Consider the following 18076-nt stretch of genomic DNA (forward strand, 5'->3'; position numbering starts at 1 on the left):
ACAACTAAATGTCAATCATCTAAATTCTTATAACTCCAAAGGATTTGTAGACCATGGGTACTATGTTGATATGAATTTGACAATAATTAACACTTGAGTCAAATGAAAGTGTCTTTATTCAATCTTTTCAAAGATTATGTCTAGTCATGATGTGATTCTAATTGGGCAACAATAAACATGCAAAATCATACAATTTCGTTACTCAAAAGTAATTATAACAATCACAACAACCCAATTAAAGAGATAATATTTCAAGAAGATTCACACAGAAATTTTATATAGGTTTGTTAGGTCAAAAAACAATCTTAAATCCCTCTAGTTATAAGTTTTGTTGTTAATAAACAAAGAAATTTTTAATCAATAATATAAATTTTCAAAATGACAATGGCAATTTTTCCACTAAGACACAACTCGTCCGTAAGGTGAATCCTTGTATAAAATGAAAAATGCATTAAGGCGTTTATGTTACTGACTAAGACCAATCTTTAGTCATAAAAAATATATGCATTAAATCTTTATCATTTATGATCTCTAAATAAGGAATTGACTATGTTTAAATGTTTTCTTAACAAATCGAATATAAAGATGCTTCCTCGATATCAACATTCTACAAAAATGAAAGAAATACATGCTTTCCTTTAGGAAAGGATGGTAGATCCTTACAGACATTGAAATTTGTAGTCAAAAGCTATTTCATCACTACAATGTCCTGACACATTCATGGCTTTACCCACTCGGTACCCAAAAAGTGATTAATAACTTCTTTAATCAAATAAGAAGTGATAATTTAGTAAAAGCATTTATGCAAGAATTTATTAGACCAATGGACACTTCTCTCCTCAAGAAGTAAATCGTGAAGACAGACGAAGCAAACCATGAGAGAGAAGTTCAAGGATTTGCAACGATTATTTTTAGTGAGACCCTATAAAAGGAAACTTAAAGCTCAGAAAGAAAAAGATGATAATGTAATGAAAAATCAATTGTAAAAAGTCATATTCTTTCTTGTAAGAAATCTTTGTACTTAACTTATTGTAACACATCTTGAAAGAAAGATCTAGACTTAAAATAACCTAAATCACTTAAATAAGCCATTTACCATTCTTGAATTTCACGAAAATTATTACATCACGGTTGTGTTTCACATTTTTATAAAATGCAATAAATCTATATTTAGATCTACATTTTAATTACATTTGTCTTTATTTAGTTTGATTGAATTCAGATTATAATTTGAACCGTAAAAAATTTACTATAAGAATTAAAATCTTAAATTGATGTAAATTTTAATTTTAATTTATGATAAATTTTTGTTTACACTTTTAATTTCTCAATTACCGTTTACTATCCAAAATTTTGTTTCTAACAATTGCGTGATAAATTAATTTAGATTCAATTGATTTGTATCTTCGAGAAGAATGACATAGGTTGTTTTTTATATTACAAACCTTTGGAGAAAATCTAGTAATTGTTTTATAGTGGTTTGGCAATGCTATCACTACAACCTTTAGTTGATTACTAGAAAAGTTGCATGTTTTCTTAAGGATAGTTAGTGGACTAACTTCATAAGTGACTTAGTAATGTATGTTAAGGTCATGATACGCATATACCTAACTATATTAATCATAACGGTCGAATCGAAGTTTCCTATTGTAAATGGCGACACCTGAGAAATCAGAAGAAGGATTGACATCTCATTTTAGTTGTCGATCTAACACGATTGGGTTGGTTTAATAGAATCAAATCACTCAGACTACTCAAGTGTGTTAGGATATCTCCGTAGCGGAATGCTTGTCGACGCACTAGATGTGGTATTTGTATATGATGTGGTGAGTTGATTATATTCATATGCATGGCATGAATACCTTGTTGTTTGGTATGGTTGTTGTGAATGTTTGACTTGCTTTGGTGTTTTCGCTTTCAAACATGGTGATTGTTGTGGATGCAAATCTCGTGGTATACTTACTTGAATAGCATAATGATGTTGAATATAGATGCTTTATTGTTATAATTGTTTTATTTTTGAAATCTAGCTTATCATTAGGTGTTTTTCATGTGATTTGAACCGCGATTATCATGATTCTTTTATGGGAGTAGGGTAAGGTTAGTTGGAGTTGGCTTATGGGGCTATTAGGGGGCCATGTTGTTGGTGATGTAGTTGGTTTACACAGACAGACATACACATATATATAGGAGGGATTTATTTACTTCAAGAGTAAATTTACTTAAGCTTACTCTATTCAATAACTCATATTTTACATCAAACTTCAACAATCCAACTATTGAATTTAAAGCTCTTAATGCATAGATCAAGTGTATAAATTTTTAAAAAATTTGAAAATCATTTGATACTTCATTTCATTAATTCAAATTGACGGATAATTATAATACACTACTACAGGACGCATTATCTACATCGGTTCTACGAAGTCATCTACATCAGTTCTGCGAAGTCATCTACATCGGTTCTAAAATCGATGTAGAATAGAACGACTTAGAAAATGTATACACTTCTACATCGGTTTTGAAATCGATGTAGATTATGCATATTCTACATCGATTTTCCTAACAACCGATATAAATTTATGTATAAATTTACATCGGTTCTCAAGAAAACCGATGTAGATTTATGTATAAATTTACATCGATTCTTTAAAAAACTGATGTAGATTGTATTTTTTTTTAAAAAAATTATGTTCTTTTAGATTCTTTCTAATTACCTGTAATGGACATATATATAAATCTTAGACAGATTGTTCATTTATATATAATGGACAAATATTATGCATCAAGATTAACTTGGCTACCAAATTACAATAACAAAAATCACACAAAAAAATTATAATATACATGCTTATGTATAAATTTTAATGAAACCAATAAATATCGATGACACCTAGCAGCATCATAAACATAAAAATGAAATGGAAACCCAAATGTGATAGGGAAAGTAGTGCCATATCCGATAAAAAACAAGCGAATCCAAATGTGTAATCTAATTTACAAGTGGGAACGATATTGATACCACACTGCCAATCAAAATCAAATGTTTATTGTACACAACTCCCTAAATCAGAATCAAAATCAAAATCAAAGCACCAAACACATCAATCAGAGAATCAAGTACATTAATTGTTCTTGCCACACTTCTTTCTGGACTCCAAAGTCATGGTACACAACTCATGACTCTCCAATAGTGGTTGTGGAGCACTTTGCAGTAATCAAAGCATAATGCATTGGTTAAGTGGCCTATTCAAAATCCAATTAGATAAAAAACTAATTAAACAAATAAAACATGTAAAAAATAATCGAAAAGGGGGAAAAGGTTATTCTATTTTCACTTAGTATCAATTCTGGTTAAGCTATCTTTTTATCTACTTTTAAACCTTCTTTTGATCAAACAAAATACTTTTATTTCTACCCATTTTTATCTTTGTTTTAGATGAACGATGAAACAACACTAAAGCCAGAAGCATGTGCATGCCTTTCATAAAAGTTTCTTTCTTCTTATAAGGCATCAAATACCTTGCCAATTTCAAGTTTGAATTCTTCATATTGCATGTAATCCACTCTTATGTGTTCACTAGATCATTAAAACTTTTTGATGGTGAAGCAAAATCAATTAACAAAATTACAATCATTAAAGCTTATGATAAAAGAACCTTGCTGGCATAGGCATTTTACACTACCATCCTCTAGCTAGCTGTTGGCAATCACCAAGTTAGCCACCAAGGATTGTTAGATCAACGCACTACTAACCTCTACCTAGTTGTTGTCAATCACCGAGTCATCCCACCACACCCCTCAACAATTGCAAATAATAAATTTCATTAGTCTTGAAATATTATACAAAATTTAGTTTTATGTCTAAGCCATTAAAGAGGTTTTAGTCACCAATCACCTATTAGGTTTTAATTTACAAATAATTTGGACAAGGAAACATATCTTATTGACCTCATTTTTTCTTGGCAGAAAGTCAAATTCAAAGTTCTTTTAATGACTATATAGAGTCAAAGTAATTAAGTATAAAACACTTATCCCAGTAGATAAGAAATAGAAACCTATATGGCATGGGATCTCATAGAAAGTCTTTTCTGTTTTTCTTTTCTTTTCCTCTTCTATCTGTTGCAAAATACCAAGTATTTACAAATCTTGGTTAAGGGATACAGGATAACACATCTTCAAAAGGGAAAAGCTTGTTGCATTGAACATACAAAAGATTCTTCATCAATCAAAAATAGTACTAAAAAATTTCACAACATAGATATTTAACTACCATAAATAGTAGTTTCCAAAGAAAAATATAATTACTTACTTACAATTATTAGAAATTCAATTACAGTAGGACAAAGACTATCCCTGAAATTATTGGTTTCTTCTTCTTCCAACTTTAGCCAGTTACGAATTGCATTCTCAAAGCAAATGTACAATACCTTAAAAGAAAAGAAGTAGAAATAAACTTTCAGGAATTCTGTTTCAATTTCTTCAAAGAAAATGCACAATATCTGGCCCAGTTCCTGTCGAGGCCCAGTTCCTGTTGAGCATCGTCCAAAACGCGTCGTCCAAAACCCACAATCATCATTCACCATCAACCAATAAACAATAGATCAATAGAAAAAGAAACCCTAATTTTTCATTTGGGTTGAACAAAGTGTAATGCATCATGAACCATACAAATACCTTGTACACGTGAACAATGCTAACCAAGTAGACATTGCAAATGCCGCCTTCGATGACGAACATGAACAAGCTAACCAAGTAGACGTTGCAAATGTCACCTTCGATGACGAAGTCGCACTAGAACACCACCACGTTTCGGGAGAGCTCCTCTAGGAGTGTGTGTCAATTTGGAACTCACACAAGAGCACCATTCGTCAAAAAGGGTTCATCAAAGGGGGTTGTGAGAAGAGAAGAGCTCACGCGAGTGTTGAGAGAGGACGCACAATCTATCGAGAGGTCGCTTCTTAGGTGTGTGTTGAATGGCTTCTACATCGGTCACTAACACAAATGATGTAGTATACTTTTCGAATTTGAATTCTACTTCGGTCACTACCAAAATCGATGTAAAATACTTCATATTTACATCATTTCTCTTTGAAACCGATGTAAATATGCTTATGTTTTCCATTTAATTACACAAATGCCACTATGCTTTTTTTCTACATTGGTTTTATTTAAACCGATGTAGATACGACGACGTTGAATAATACTTTTGTAGTAGTGATAGTATTTTATACATTGATTTGAATTAATGAAACGAAGTATCAAATAACTTTTAAATTTTTTTAAAATTTACAAACTTGATATATGTATTAAGAACTGTAAATTCAATTATTAAATTGTTAAAATTTGATGTAAAATATAAATTATAGAATAAGTCTAGATAGACTTACTCTTAGAGTATTAAACGAATCTCTCCTCTATATGTGTGTGTATCTTGGTGACGTGTACATAATCCCAAATATTTAAAGTAGTTTCTGGTGTTTGGTATGGGATGATTCCGTAAGTGTGATGGTTAGAGTCAATCGTTACAGTTTTTATTGCTCCTGAATCCAATACTTTTGGTTGTAGCTAGTGACTCCATCCACCATGCTGCATGTGCAAAAGATAGTGAAATAGTATATATGCTGCCCGGGGCGTTATTCTGTGATGAAAAGTAGGATGAGAAATATGGCATTATATTTTTTACTTGAGACTGAAGGATTTTGGAATGGCTCAACTACACAGGCCTAATTATTTAAATCTATTCAGCTTTGCTATCACATTTTTCGCGGGCACTCACTGTTACATACCGGCTGAAAGGAGGCACGAATAACCAAATAACCTACATCTGAATTCTGAATACATTTTGCTGAATGCCTTGCTATTTTCGGAGCGTGGTTGTGGAGAATGTTTCTCCTGTTCATAGGTATTCAGCAAAATGAATGTCATTCTAATGCTTTCATAATTTTTTTTTTTTTGTACTTATACACTAATAATACTCCCTCGTATCGTGAGTGAAGTTTTTTTGGACTGAATATCTACAAATAGTATGATTGATTACGATATAATATTATTTTATAAAAATAAATAAAAATAATAATTTAATTTTATAAAATTGACTTATTAATTGAGAATATCTTTCACTTATATACACTAATATGTCCATCTCACTTGTTCATAAGACATTTCTGAATACAGTGATATAGTTTTCTTTTTTTAATCCTTTTTTTAATCTGTAATAGTCATATGCTTTTGGCGAGCTGATTTGTTTCTCTCTTTGGCGGCTAAGTGGAACATATCTTATGTTGCTCCTTAGTTTTTAATTAATATGTTATTTTTTGACTTAACTAAAGAAAAACAATCAAGCAATCCACTAATACTTCTTTCAGGAGTTGTCATAGTGTGCCAAGTTGAATTTTGATGTTTAAGTTTTATTAATATATCAAGTGAACCTCTTACCTCTTATAGCCCCCATGTGTTGCTGTCAATTAATTATAAAATACGGAGATATAAACAAAATTTCATTGAGTCTTGCGATTCACTTTTGACATTGTGGTTCCGAATCTAGATCGTGCTATTGACTGTATTTATGTCTTCTATGAACACTTTTCCCCCATGTCGTACGAAGCTTCGTCGTGTAAAAGTTACTTTGTCTTTTCTTTGGGATTACGACACAATTTTTTCTCTTCTTATATAAAATAGTAATTATTTTAATTTCTGTGTCTAATTAATCATTAACTAAAATTATTTACCTAAAATATTCAAAATGTGCCATGTCAAACAACGTTGTCATTTGTCCTTTTGTTTTTGCAAGTCGAAAGGCCACTTCTAAACGACGAAGCATAAAGATCAAACTAAGAGGGAGAGTTTCCCTTGTTTGGCATGTCATGCGCTTGATTCTACTGCTTCTCTGAGCCAAATGAGACTAGTTCCATTTGAAGTTTTGACAATGATTTTGAATGACAAACTCTAGCTAATGAACTAATACTTGTCAATATAAGTGGCAGTAGTAACGTGTTTTTTTAATTAAATTATTTTGAATTTGAATATCGACTTTAAGTATAACATAAATTGAGTTAAAAGAAGATTTTTGTTTTTTTGTTTTTTGATTTTTTTTTAATGTTTACGGTCTCTTTCAAATAGATATGTATCATTACTATGGTAAAAATAAATAAATAAATGTACTCTAGCTAATTATGACAATATGTCTCCTCTTGTGGGGAGAATTTGTATATATATGTGAATTTTCACTTGACACAGACAAAAGTAGAGAATCTTAATGATGTTCATTTTATTTGTGTGAAAATTTTGCGAATTAGCTACCCAATGTTTCAGAAATCATAAACCTTGGCATAAAAAAAATTGGTCTCCTGCAATATTGACAATGACCAGCGACTCCACTAGAGAGAGCAATATTCGGGAAAGTTGGCTCCTTATTAGCTCATATTGCCTTTTGAGGTCAACGACATCAAATGTGTACCTTTGTTTTTTTAAAAAATGATTTGATAGTTCCATGAAACATTACTACAATGTAATGAGCAAGAATAACTTGGTTAATTAGTCATTCTTCTTGTTTTCATTTAAATCGGAAATGAAAATTACTTAAGAAAATAAAAATAGGAAATAAAATAATAAAAACTTTTCTCAAATTAAACAAACCCTTAATATCACTATTACTTAATAAAAAAACTTTGTTTCCACTAAAAGTATCATCAAACATATAATTAAAGACTAAATATTATTATCCAAGAATAGAGATTACCGAAACAAGTTTTAACCCTCTTAATTGAGAGTCTTCTCTATACACATGATTGAAATTAAAATTGAACTCTAATAATATGTATCTTAAATAATCATTCAGTTACTGAAAATCGACAATACCCTTCCAGTAAAACTCTCTCCACACTCTTAGATATTGAGACACTCTTAGAGCATTTCCAGTGGGAGTTACTTATAAGCAACTCCCAATCACTTTAAATGGGTCCCATTGTGCCACGTCACTCATAAGCAACTCATACTATATTTTTACAATTTTTGCTCCAATGACAATTCCTTATAAGCACTCCTACTTTTTTACAACTCATACTACACTTTTTGACAACTCACATTATACTTTATGATAAATTTTTAAAAAATTAATTATTATAGATAATATATAAATATGAATAAAAAACAAAAGAAATTACATAATAAAAAAATTACAACAATAAAAAAAATTACATAATAAAAAGAATTACAAAATAAATTTATAAAAATTTATAAAAAAAATAATATCTAAAATATTACAAATTTCTAAAATAATTTTTTAAATGTTTACTTATTCGATTTATTTGAAATTTAAATTATTTTTTCAACACTTTTCAATTTATTAAAAAACATGAAATGCTTTTATTTTTTAAAAATATGAATCAATAATCGTGTGCTTTTAATATAAAAATAAGCATGTAAAAAATATTATCAGCATGTTATGGTTTTTTTTTATCATATACAAGCCGCATAAAATTTTTACCATGTTAAATTTCAATAAAATTAATGTACATTTAAATTAATTTTTTTAATTATTACATATGAAGTAAAATTTTATTTAATTTTAAAAAATAATATTCTAAATATGTAATAATTTTTTAATTTAAAATAATAAATTTATTATTATTATTATTCTTATTTACGTTTTCTTCTTCTCACCAACGGCTCTTTCATCATTTTATTTTTTTTTGTTTTCTTCTTCTTCTCTCTTCTCTCTTCTTCTCTCCTCTTCTCTCTTCTTCTTCTTCTCTCCACTGCCACGTCTTGGGGGGTTTGGTCGCGCGGAGCCACACGCGCCGGGGGGTCTAGTCAGACGGATCTGCGCGCCAGAGGGGGTTTCGGTCGGAGCCGCGCGCGCAGGGGGAGAGGGTCTGGTCGGAGCTGCGCGCAGGGGGAGGGGGTCCGGTCGGAGCCGCACGCGCAGGGAGAGGGGGTCTGGTCGGAGCTGCGCGCAGGGGGAGGGGGTCCGGTCAAGAGCTGCACGTGGGAAAGGGGTTCGCGGGGGGAGGCGGTTCTGGCGCGGGGGCTGTCGGGACTGGCTGTTTGGAGGTTCCACGTAGATCCGATTCAACCAATCAAATGCCTCTCCTCAGTGCTAAGCACCGTTGCTTGGAGAAGCAACAAAGAAATTTTTTTAAGCAACTGGGTTGCCACGTGAGATCACTCCAACGGGGATTTCTTCTAAGCACCGTTGCTTGTCAGTAAGCAACGCTCTAAGAACTTGCCGCTGGAGGTGCTCTTATGAATCCAAGTGTACTCCTTCGACACCTTCAAATGCCAAGACACTTTCAGGTGTGCCCCTTAGACACTCTCAAATGTTAAGGCATTCTTAAGTGTACCCCTTCATCCTTGAATGTTGAAGCATTCTCGAATGTACCCCTTTCAGCACCTTTGTATGCTGAAGTACCCTCACGAATCTAAGTGTACCATTTTAGCACCCTTGTATGTTGAAGTATCCTCACAAATCAAAGTATACTCCTTCGACATCCTCGAATGTTGAGGCATTCTCGAGTGTACCTCTTGACACTTTCATATGTTGAAGTACCCTCGTGAATCCAAGAGTACCCCTTTGACACCCTCGTACGTTGAGGCAGTCTCAAGTGTGCCCCTTCAACATCCTCAAATGTTAAGGCATTTTCGAGGCATTTTTGAGTATACCCCCGTTGGCACCTTTGTATCCCAAAGTATCCTTGCAAATTCAAGTATACCCCTTTGGCATCCTCCTAAGCCAAAGTACCCTAGCAAATCCAAGTGCAGCCCTTGGGCACCCTTGGATGGTAAGGCATTCTTGCAAAACTCAAGTATAAACCCCTCGGCACTCTCGAATGGCAAGAGACCCTTGCAGGAATAAGGTACTATTATTCAATGTTTTAGAGAATTGATCACTTATGTCATAGAATGGGTCAAATGACTCCCATTTTATGTGAAGATAATCAAGATGATTAAAATCTAATTACGACATGGGACAAATTGCAAACATATTCCCTAATCGATAATCCTAGACTAAAATTCATTGAAATTTGAGTCTATCATCATAATTAGTATAAATATATAGTATTACATATCAAGATTAAATTATAGTACATAATATATTTGTATTTATTAGCCCATGAGAAACACTTGAGCGCCCCAGTGCTTTTTTGTGAGTATACCCCTCTTGATTTAGCAAAACAATCAGCTCAGAGAGAGAAGAGTAAGTACTTGGTACAGGTATAATATGCGTAATAATTTTAGTTATAATCTATCAGCAGCATAGCACTTTATTGCTTCAAAAAATTCTAACTGGTTTAGAGTTTGTCCAAAAATAAGATCATAGTTTAGCAAACTAAAAGATGATTAAGAAGCAATGTTATAGAAATATTTCAATATCACCTAGCAACAGGTAGAGTTAGTACGGAGCTGCAATGAAAACAAGCAGTGTGGAGACATGGTATAAGCCAAAAGATGTGTATGATTTCATCTACACAATGTTTCACGAAATAACTAAATTTAGTCCAGTACACTCTGCGCATGTATTATTAAGCTAGTGTTTTCTTTTTCTTCTTTTATCTCATGAAGACGTATTTTTTCTTCCTTGCTGAATTAAATGGTCAGTCCTTGACTTGACACATAATTGCCATCATTTCCCATCTAAATTAGTGTTGGTTAATGTGTTCTAATTATATTTCTACCAATTCTCAATCAGGAGTCATCGACTTTACACAAAGATATATTAATTATTAACTCCACCTAGTGTTGATGATCATATACAATGATTAATTATTCTAATAATAATTAGAATGTACCTGATATATATGAGTACAATAAAAGTTTAATAATGTAATATGATGATATAATTTTATATTTTTAATTTTTAAAAATTAGACGAAGTTAACAATATATAATGACCGCTGAGATAACCTTAATACAAAATAATTTTAAATAAATCACAAAAATGACTTATCATATATACTAATTGACATTGAATTATTATCAAATTATTAGTTCTCAATTTAGTACCGCATCTTCAATTAAAGATAACAATCCTCTTTTTTTAGTACAAAATTGCATATTTCACAATAATTAAAAGCAATATAACGTTTTTTAACACCTTTTCCATATGATTAAGCAATTATTATTGAAGTTTTAATTCTTATATAAAGATGCTTCTCCTTAATCAAACAATAATATGTAGTATATATAAACAATAATTTTTTTAATTTACTCTCAAACTACTCATTATTTTTTTCTAATTTACACACACACACATATAAAATTTTAATATGTAGTATATAAATCTTTGATAAATCACACATTTTGTGTAATTTCAAAATACTTTATCTATCACCATTTATATGTTGTTGAATTTAATACATTACTTTTCCTTAAGTCAAATAGAGAGCCGTATTATATTCAATTACATTACTCATTTACAGAGCACATTTTTCTTTGTTATTGGTTTTCCTTTCTGTTTACTTGTAGTTTACATGTTATCTTTATAACTCTCTAATATCTCTCAAATTTATAATCATATATTATCGTTCGATTCATTGCAAGACGAAAAGCTGTTGCATTCACTTGCATAATGCATATTATAATTGCCCCTGGTCATGCCATCAGCTACGAAATATATATCAGTAATTAGCTGAAACGAGAGTTTTCAAAAGTGTGGTTTATGGTTTATATATTCAAAGTTCGAAGGTTGCAATTGCAATCAATATAAGACTCAATGAAATAATGTATATATATATGCAGCTCGCGTTCATGCATCAACTAAACTAAACGCAATGAAAGAACCTGGTATAAAGTGTCCACAGTGAAGGTCAAAAGATATTTGAGCACAAAATGGTCCAATAATAAATAAATTCATTAATGTTGTATCAAAAAACCAGAAAAAATAAAGAAATCAATAAAGAAAAGAATCCATTAAAGAAGTTTGAAACTAGCTACCCACCAAAAGAATAACAATTAAATTCCCATTCTACACCTTTTTTTAGGTCACCTAGCTTTTCACATAGTATGAAATTAAACTACTCCCACCAAAGTAACTAAATTACACACACATATCTTTGTGTATATGGGGAAGTCTAAAGCAACTCAACAACGAAATCAATAAATTAATTAATCGGAGAAGACATTGAATAGGTCAATGGAAGGCATACGATGAGGTGAAACAAAGTTTGAAGGGCTAGGCATGAAGAAAGCACCCTCCATAAAATTTCTGTTACCATGAAGGACGGGGCTCAAATCATTAAAGAAACTAACCATGTTATTTGGATCGTTCGAAGGTGGCGAGAAGAAATTCGAAGGAATGGGAGACAAAGAAGCTGGTCCCGGGGACAAAATCCCATGAAACATGTTTGGTCGTTCATGACCCACTATTTCTACCCCTCCAACATCACCACTATTCTCACTAGGGTTGTGTTTGATGCTTTGGGTTGTTCTAGCCATCTCTATTGCCGCGTAACGGGCCGCCGGCGACACAGGGATGTGTCCTTTGTCGCCGGTTAAAGGGTCCGTTGCGACCTTATCAGAAGAAGAGGAAGAAGAAGAAGAAGAAGAAGAGCCGGTGAGGCGTTGAACAAGGCTCATGAAGTCACTTGGTGTGGTGTGGATTACTTTAGGAGAGACCGTGTAGATGATCACCGGTAGGCGTGGCGGAGCTTGCGGTTGTGCCGGCGGGGGCGCCACCGGTGGCTTCTTGATCTTGTGGGAGTCCTTGTTGATTCTAAGAGGTGTGGGACGAGGGCCTTGGAGTTGGAGTTCTCTTTTGGGTGATCTTCTTGTGGGAATGTTGTCTTGTGAGTTCATCGTGATTGTGCTAATTAGAGGTTGAATTAGTTGTGAAATTAGTGCAAGAGGAAACGAATTGTGAAAAGAGTAGAAGTGGAAATGAAATGATGTTGATGATGGTGATGTTGGTGAGAAGAGAGAGCGTAGGTTTTGGAATCCAAGCTTGGAGTATATAAGGGCGTGACGTGAAACATATTAAGAGCGGGTCAATGGTTTAAAAAGGGAGTATTTTAATGCAAGATACGTTTGGTAAAATATGGCTCCTTCTATGGTAATTTTTTTAGTGTATTCATACATGGGGGCGGTTTCGTGGGGCTATGGTTGTCTGAATTTTTCTTATGTAGTTTTTTTTTTTTAGTCTTTTTCATTATTTTGGTTATGTAGTTAGGAGTTGGAAAGGGTGGAAAGGGTCGTGAGAGAAAGGTATATGATTTATAATATTGATGTACGAGTAAATACTATTCGTGCGGATTTTGGTTATCAGTGGATAAGTGTGTTGACAAGTAGAGACTACGCGTGTGTGGTATACATTGCTCCCTCGGGGCAATAGGCCGAATTGGTTTAATTAGGTCTTTATTCTTCTAAATTTAGGATAACTATTCTTTTTCAAATATAAAATTTATGTTTTATTTTTATAATTTCAAAAAAATATTATTTTAATTTCTGTAAATATTCTTTTGGATTCTCGAACTTATTAAAACATGTGATTTTAGTTCTCGAAATATAAAAGTTATTATTTTAATTTTTAAAATTTATTATTTCAGTTTCTGTAAATTCAAAAAAACATGATTTTAATCTCTTATAGTGATTAATATGATGATGATATGTTAAGGCAACTTTACAATATTAGTAGGGTATCATTAGAATAAAAATAGATCAAATGACCTATCCTATCCTGACTTATTTATTAAGAAAAAAGTCAAACTTAGATTTTAAAAAAATGTAATTTAAAAGGTCAAGGTTCAATCTTTAAAAACAAAAGTCTAATAAACTTGATAGAACATATAATATAATACTATTTTTTATATTTTTATATTTATTATTTATATTTAATGTAGAACTATTAATATCAATGTTTCTAATACTTATATATATCAACCTATTTATGGGTCTTGAATACAGCATGTCACATAAATAGGTTTCGATCGGACACACTAAACTTTTAAATGGGGCAGAGATAAAGCCATAAACAAGGCTTTTGATGGATAAATTAGTCAGTTAAGACTTAGTAATTTTATTGTAGACTAGACTTAGACAAGTTTTGCCGGATTTATTTTAACTTCTATTATTCTTGGACTTCACAATGCATATTTTTACAGTAGGTCTATTTCTTATGATGGTAGCAGTCTAGCAGGTGGTTTTTGGAAAGGTGATTCTTATCATATATAAGATAATATTATACACTAATCTTTTTATAATAATAATTATTTTAATTTGTACGATGTACTAAATAAATTTTTATTTTATTTAATTAAAATATACAATAAATATTTTTTTATTGTATAATTATATTATAATTAAAATAGTTATAATTTATAATGATAAATATTTTTATCATATAAGCTATATTTTAGACTTATAATAAATAATTTATATTGTGATATAATTTTATTTTTAATTAATGGTATTTTTAAAATATTAATTTTTGTTTATAAATAAAAAAAAAAGATAAATCCAAAGAGATAAAGGATTAAAAAACTTTTTAAAAAATATCCTCGTTAAAAAATTATCAACACTTTTATTAAAGAATCTCGTCTAATGTAGCTATTTTAATTTTTATATATAGTATATAGGAGATTGGTTATTATTTTAAAAGTTATATGTATTATAAATTTTCATTATAATGAATAATATTAAGTAATTATATTAATCATACATAAATTAAACTCTTTTAAATATTCTAAATATAGTTATCATTTAAGTATTATAACATTCTCTTATAATGAGTTTAGGTTATGTTACACTATAGTCAATTGACATAAATTGTTACCACTTATATTTCTTAATCAAATTCCTTATGTTTCAAATTCTAGCATTATTAGATATAGAATAAATTATATTTAAAAAATATTTATTTTATATATATTTACAGTTTTTATACTTATTAATCATTATATTTTGAATGATAAAGATTTCTCATTCGAATTCGTGATTAAATATATTTAAAGAAAAATATATATTTTGTATATGTTTATGGTTTTTAATACTTATTAATTATTATCTTCAATGATAAATATTTATCACTCATGATTACTTTTGAAACAAATATATAAAAGTAGCCACAGATATACTATTCGACTGCGGATTATGGCTTGGGGAGGGGGTAACAATAGTTCAATAGTGTTTGTGGCATTTTAGGGTTTGGTGTCCTAAATTCGTTTTTAGATATTAGATAATTTTGCACCTTAGAACTTCGAAAATTATCAGTTAAGAAAATAAAATATAAAGCGCATTAGTCAATAACATCTAATTACTAATAGCCATTAATTAGCAATATGCATGGCTAATAATATTTATACGTGGCATGACATGAGCTAATATTATAATGATATATTTTTTTATCATATAAACATAATACACATGATATCTTAAAATTAATAATTAAGAATTAATCTTTACTAGTGAAATGTAATTTCTGTTAACTAAATATTTATTTTAACAGATTAATTTATTACTTTATAGTAATATGAAAAATAATTGTAGTATGTATGCACAGACTCTTTCATTCGAACTGTTGTTGTAATTCATAATATTAGTAAATTAAATGCAAAATGACGTTGAAAAATAAATTAAATGGACAGTCCATTGAAACATTTAATTTACTCGTTATTGTTCAAGCCGAGACTTCGGTTAATAATTACTCCGCAGACTAATTAACAAAATGATAAATGTTTTTCTTTTAGAAAGAAAAAGTATTGAAGAATTTGATTGCTTAAATATTAAAATCACAGTTTGGCAACCATAATAATGAAAATAAAGTGCCATTAAAATTTATTTATAACTTTAATAGATTTTGTAGAGATTAATTTATGGCATACTATTCTTTAACTCCTAATCTTGCATCAAGCACCAAACATTCATTAAAAAAAATATTACATGTTGTAATATATAAAAAAATGTCATTATTTATATATATATATATAGAGGTATAAACTTGTTTGAAATATAGATATACATATTCAACAAATATATATATTGTGTGTCATTATATAATTTATATTTATATTTTTTTTAATAATTTTATTAGCATATATTATATATAATATAGATAAAAATAGTTTTTAATAATAATTATTGTGTCATTCGTGTCACTCTATATGACAAATTTTTTTATAATAACATAATAATAATAATAATAATAATAATAATAATAATAATAATAATAATAATAATAGTTTTCCGTATAAAATTTAAAATTATCAGTCTCCAGTGTGTTGTTTACTATACTTTGAACTCACATCATGCTTTTATTATGACTATTTGGAAAAAAATAATTGATACAAAATTATTTTAATTTAAATAATAATTGTAAATTTGAGTATTTAATATATAATTATATTAAATATTTAGATAAAATATACTACCATCCATAGTAATATTATATACCAGATACATAAGATTGCTTCCAAAAAAAATATATGTGGACTTTTATTTTAAAACCAAATAAATAAAACTTACCACCATTTTATTTCACGAATTATATTGAGAACTGATCGTTGTTTAGAAATTTAACAAAAAATAAAAATGTGTATGCATAAGGATCGTTTCAAATGATCATTTTTCCTCCTGTTTTGGAGAGATTAAAGGAGGCAACAAATGACCAAAAAGAAAACAAAAAAAGTGAAAGGGATATTTTCTATGTATTTAGTCTCTAAATATATGTGAATTTTAGTTTGAGTTAGCAAAATATTTTTTTCTTTCATAATTTTTATCTTTATAAAATTTGAAAATTCATTTTTTAATTCTTAACATTTATTTTAAGACAAATATTAACAATTTATTTTGTGGATAAAAATTGATCAGAGTCACATATAGGGATGACAAAAATACTCGCACTCGCGGGTATCTGCAAGTAAAATTCGCTACGAATAATAAATGGATAGACTAATTGAGTACTCGCAGATAATGGAGACGAATAATTTTTTACCCGTTTATAAACGGGACGGGGGTGGGTGGGTATGATGATATTCATATTTGCGGGTATCCGTTTAATAATATTTCTTAAATATCCTAATTATCCTTGTATCACATAGCCTTAAAATTACACTCTCTCATCTTATTTTCTTACAAAAGTGAGGTTAATGAAATTACTAACATGTGTTAAACATGTTATTTATTTTAAGTTATTTACTTTTGTTTGAAATTATGAGATTGAATTATTATAACTTTGTGATGAGACTTTAAATTACTTGTGAGATTGATGTATTTTAAGTTATTGATTATCTTGCATTTTCAACAAAATTAACGTTAAATACAAATTAACTGAATTTTTATTTTTAATATTTTAATGATATTAAATATAAACTTAAAATTATTTATAATATAAATTTTTTAATTTCTTAAAAAATTTATAAATATCCATAAATATCCATGAATATCCGTGAGTATTTAAGAAATTCATAAATACTTGCTTAATGGATATCCACGCAGATATGAAATGAGTATGAGACCAATTTTCATCTAATGAGACAGAAACGAATTTCCTATTACCCGGCCGTTCGCATGAAACTCATTCTCATCCCTAGTCATATAGCATGACACCATTACAAAGTCACTTGAAATGATACATGACCTACCAGTTAAATACATATACAGTTAACTGGTGTCAATAAATTAATTTTTTTAAAAACCAAAAATAAAAATTTGATCGAAACATATTTAACCTAATCACAGCGTCTTATTACTTTTGTTATATTATGTTATGTAAAGTCTTTATAATTTTAGATTTGATTTTTGTCATTATTAAAATAATATTTTGTTAATAATTTTTTTTTTAATTTTACAATAATAAATTAATTTTTAATTATAAATTTTAAAATAAAAAAAAATTATATATCGAAGAGGTAGGCTTGTTATGATTTAGTGGCAGTATACGACTGGGCTCGGTTTGACGGCGCACAGGAAGTTGGTTCCTTGAAACCCGCTATCGCTTTATTTTGATTGGAAAGAGTTTAATTAGGCACATCATGCATAATAAAATAAATATATTTCATTAATTAAATACCCATCTTCATCAAATGCAAAATCTATTTTCTCTTCCACGCTTCAGCCAATATTTACCGCCTCCGCTAATCTAAAT

At 29.8% G+C, this 18076-nt stretch overlaps 1 protein-coding gene across 1 annotated transcript; it reads right to left on the reverse strand.

Annotated features, from left to right (window-relative positions):
• Positions 1 to 11836: 11836 nt before the first annotated feature.
• On the reverse strand, positions 11837 to 13323 carry LOC109789571 (nuclear speckle RNA-binding protein B). Its single transcript, XM_020348549.3, has one exon. It carries the CDS (start codon positions 12793 to 12795, stop codon positions 12106 to 12108), a length of 690 nt encoding a protein of 229 aa, XP_020204138.1. The 5' UTR covers positions 12796 to 13323; the 3' UTR covers positions 11837 to 12105.
• Positions 13324 to 18076: the final 4753 nt, after the last annotated feature.

The sequence above is a fragment of the Cajanus cajan genome, chromosome 9 (assembly GCF_000230855.2).
Source record: "Cajanus cajan strain Asha chromosome 9, NIPB_CcT2T_4, whole genome shotgun sequence".
NCBI classification, from domain to species: Eukaryota; Viridiplantae; Streptophyta; class Magnoliopsida; order Fabales; family Fabaceae; genus Cajanus; species Cajanus cajan.

Excerpts from the sequence above, each read along its gene's own strand:
- LOC109789571 (XM_020348549.3), bottom strand. The coding sequence starts at position 12,795 with ATGAACTCACAAGACAACATTCCCACAAGAAGATCACCCAAAAGAGAA.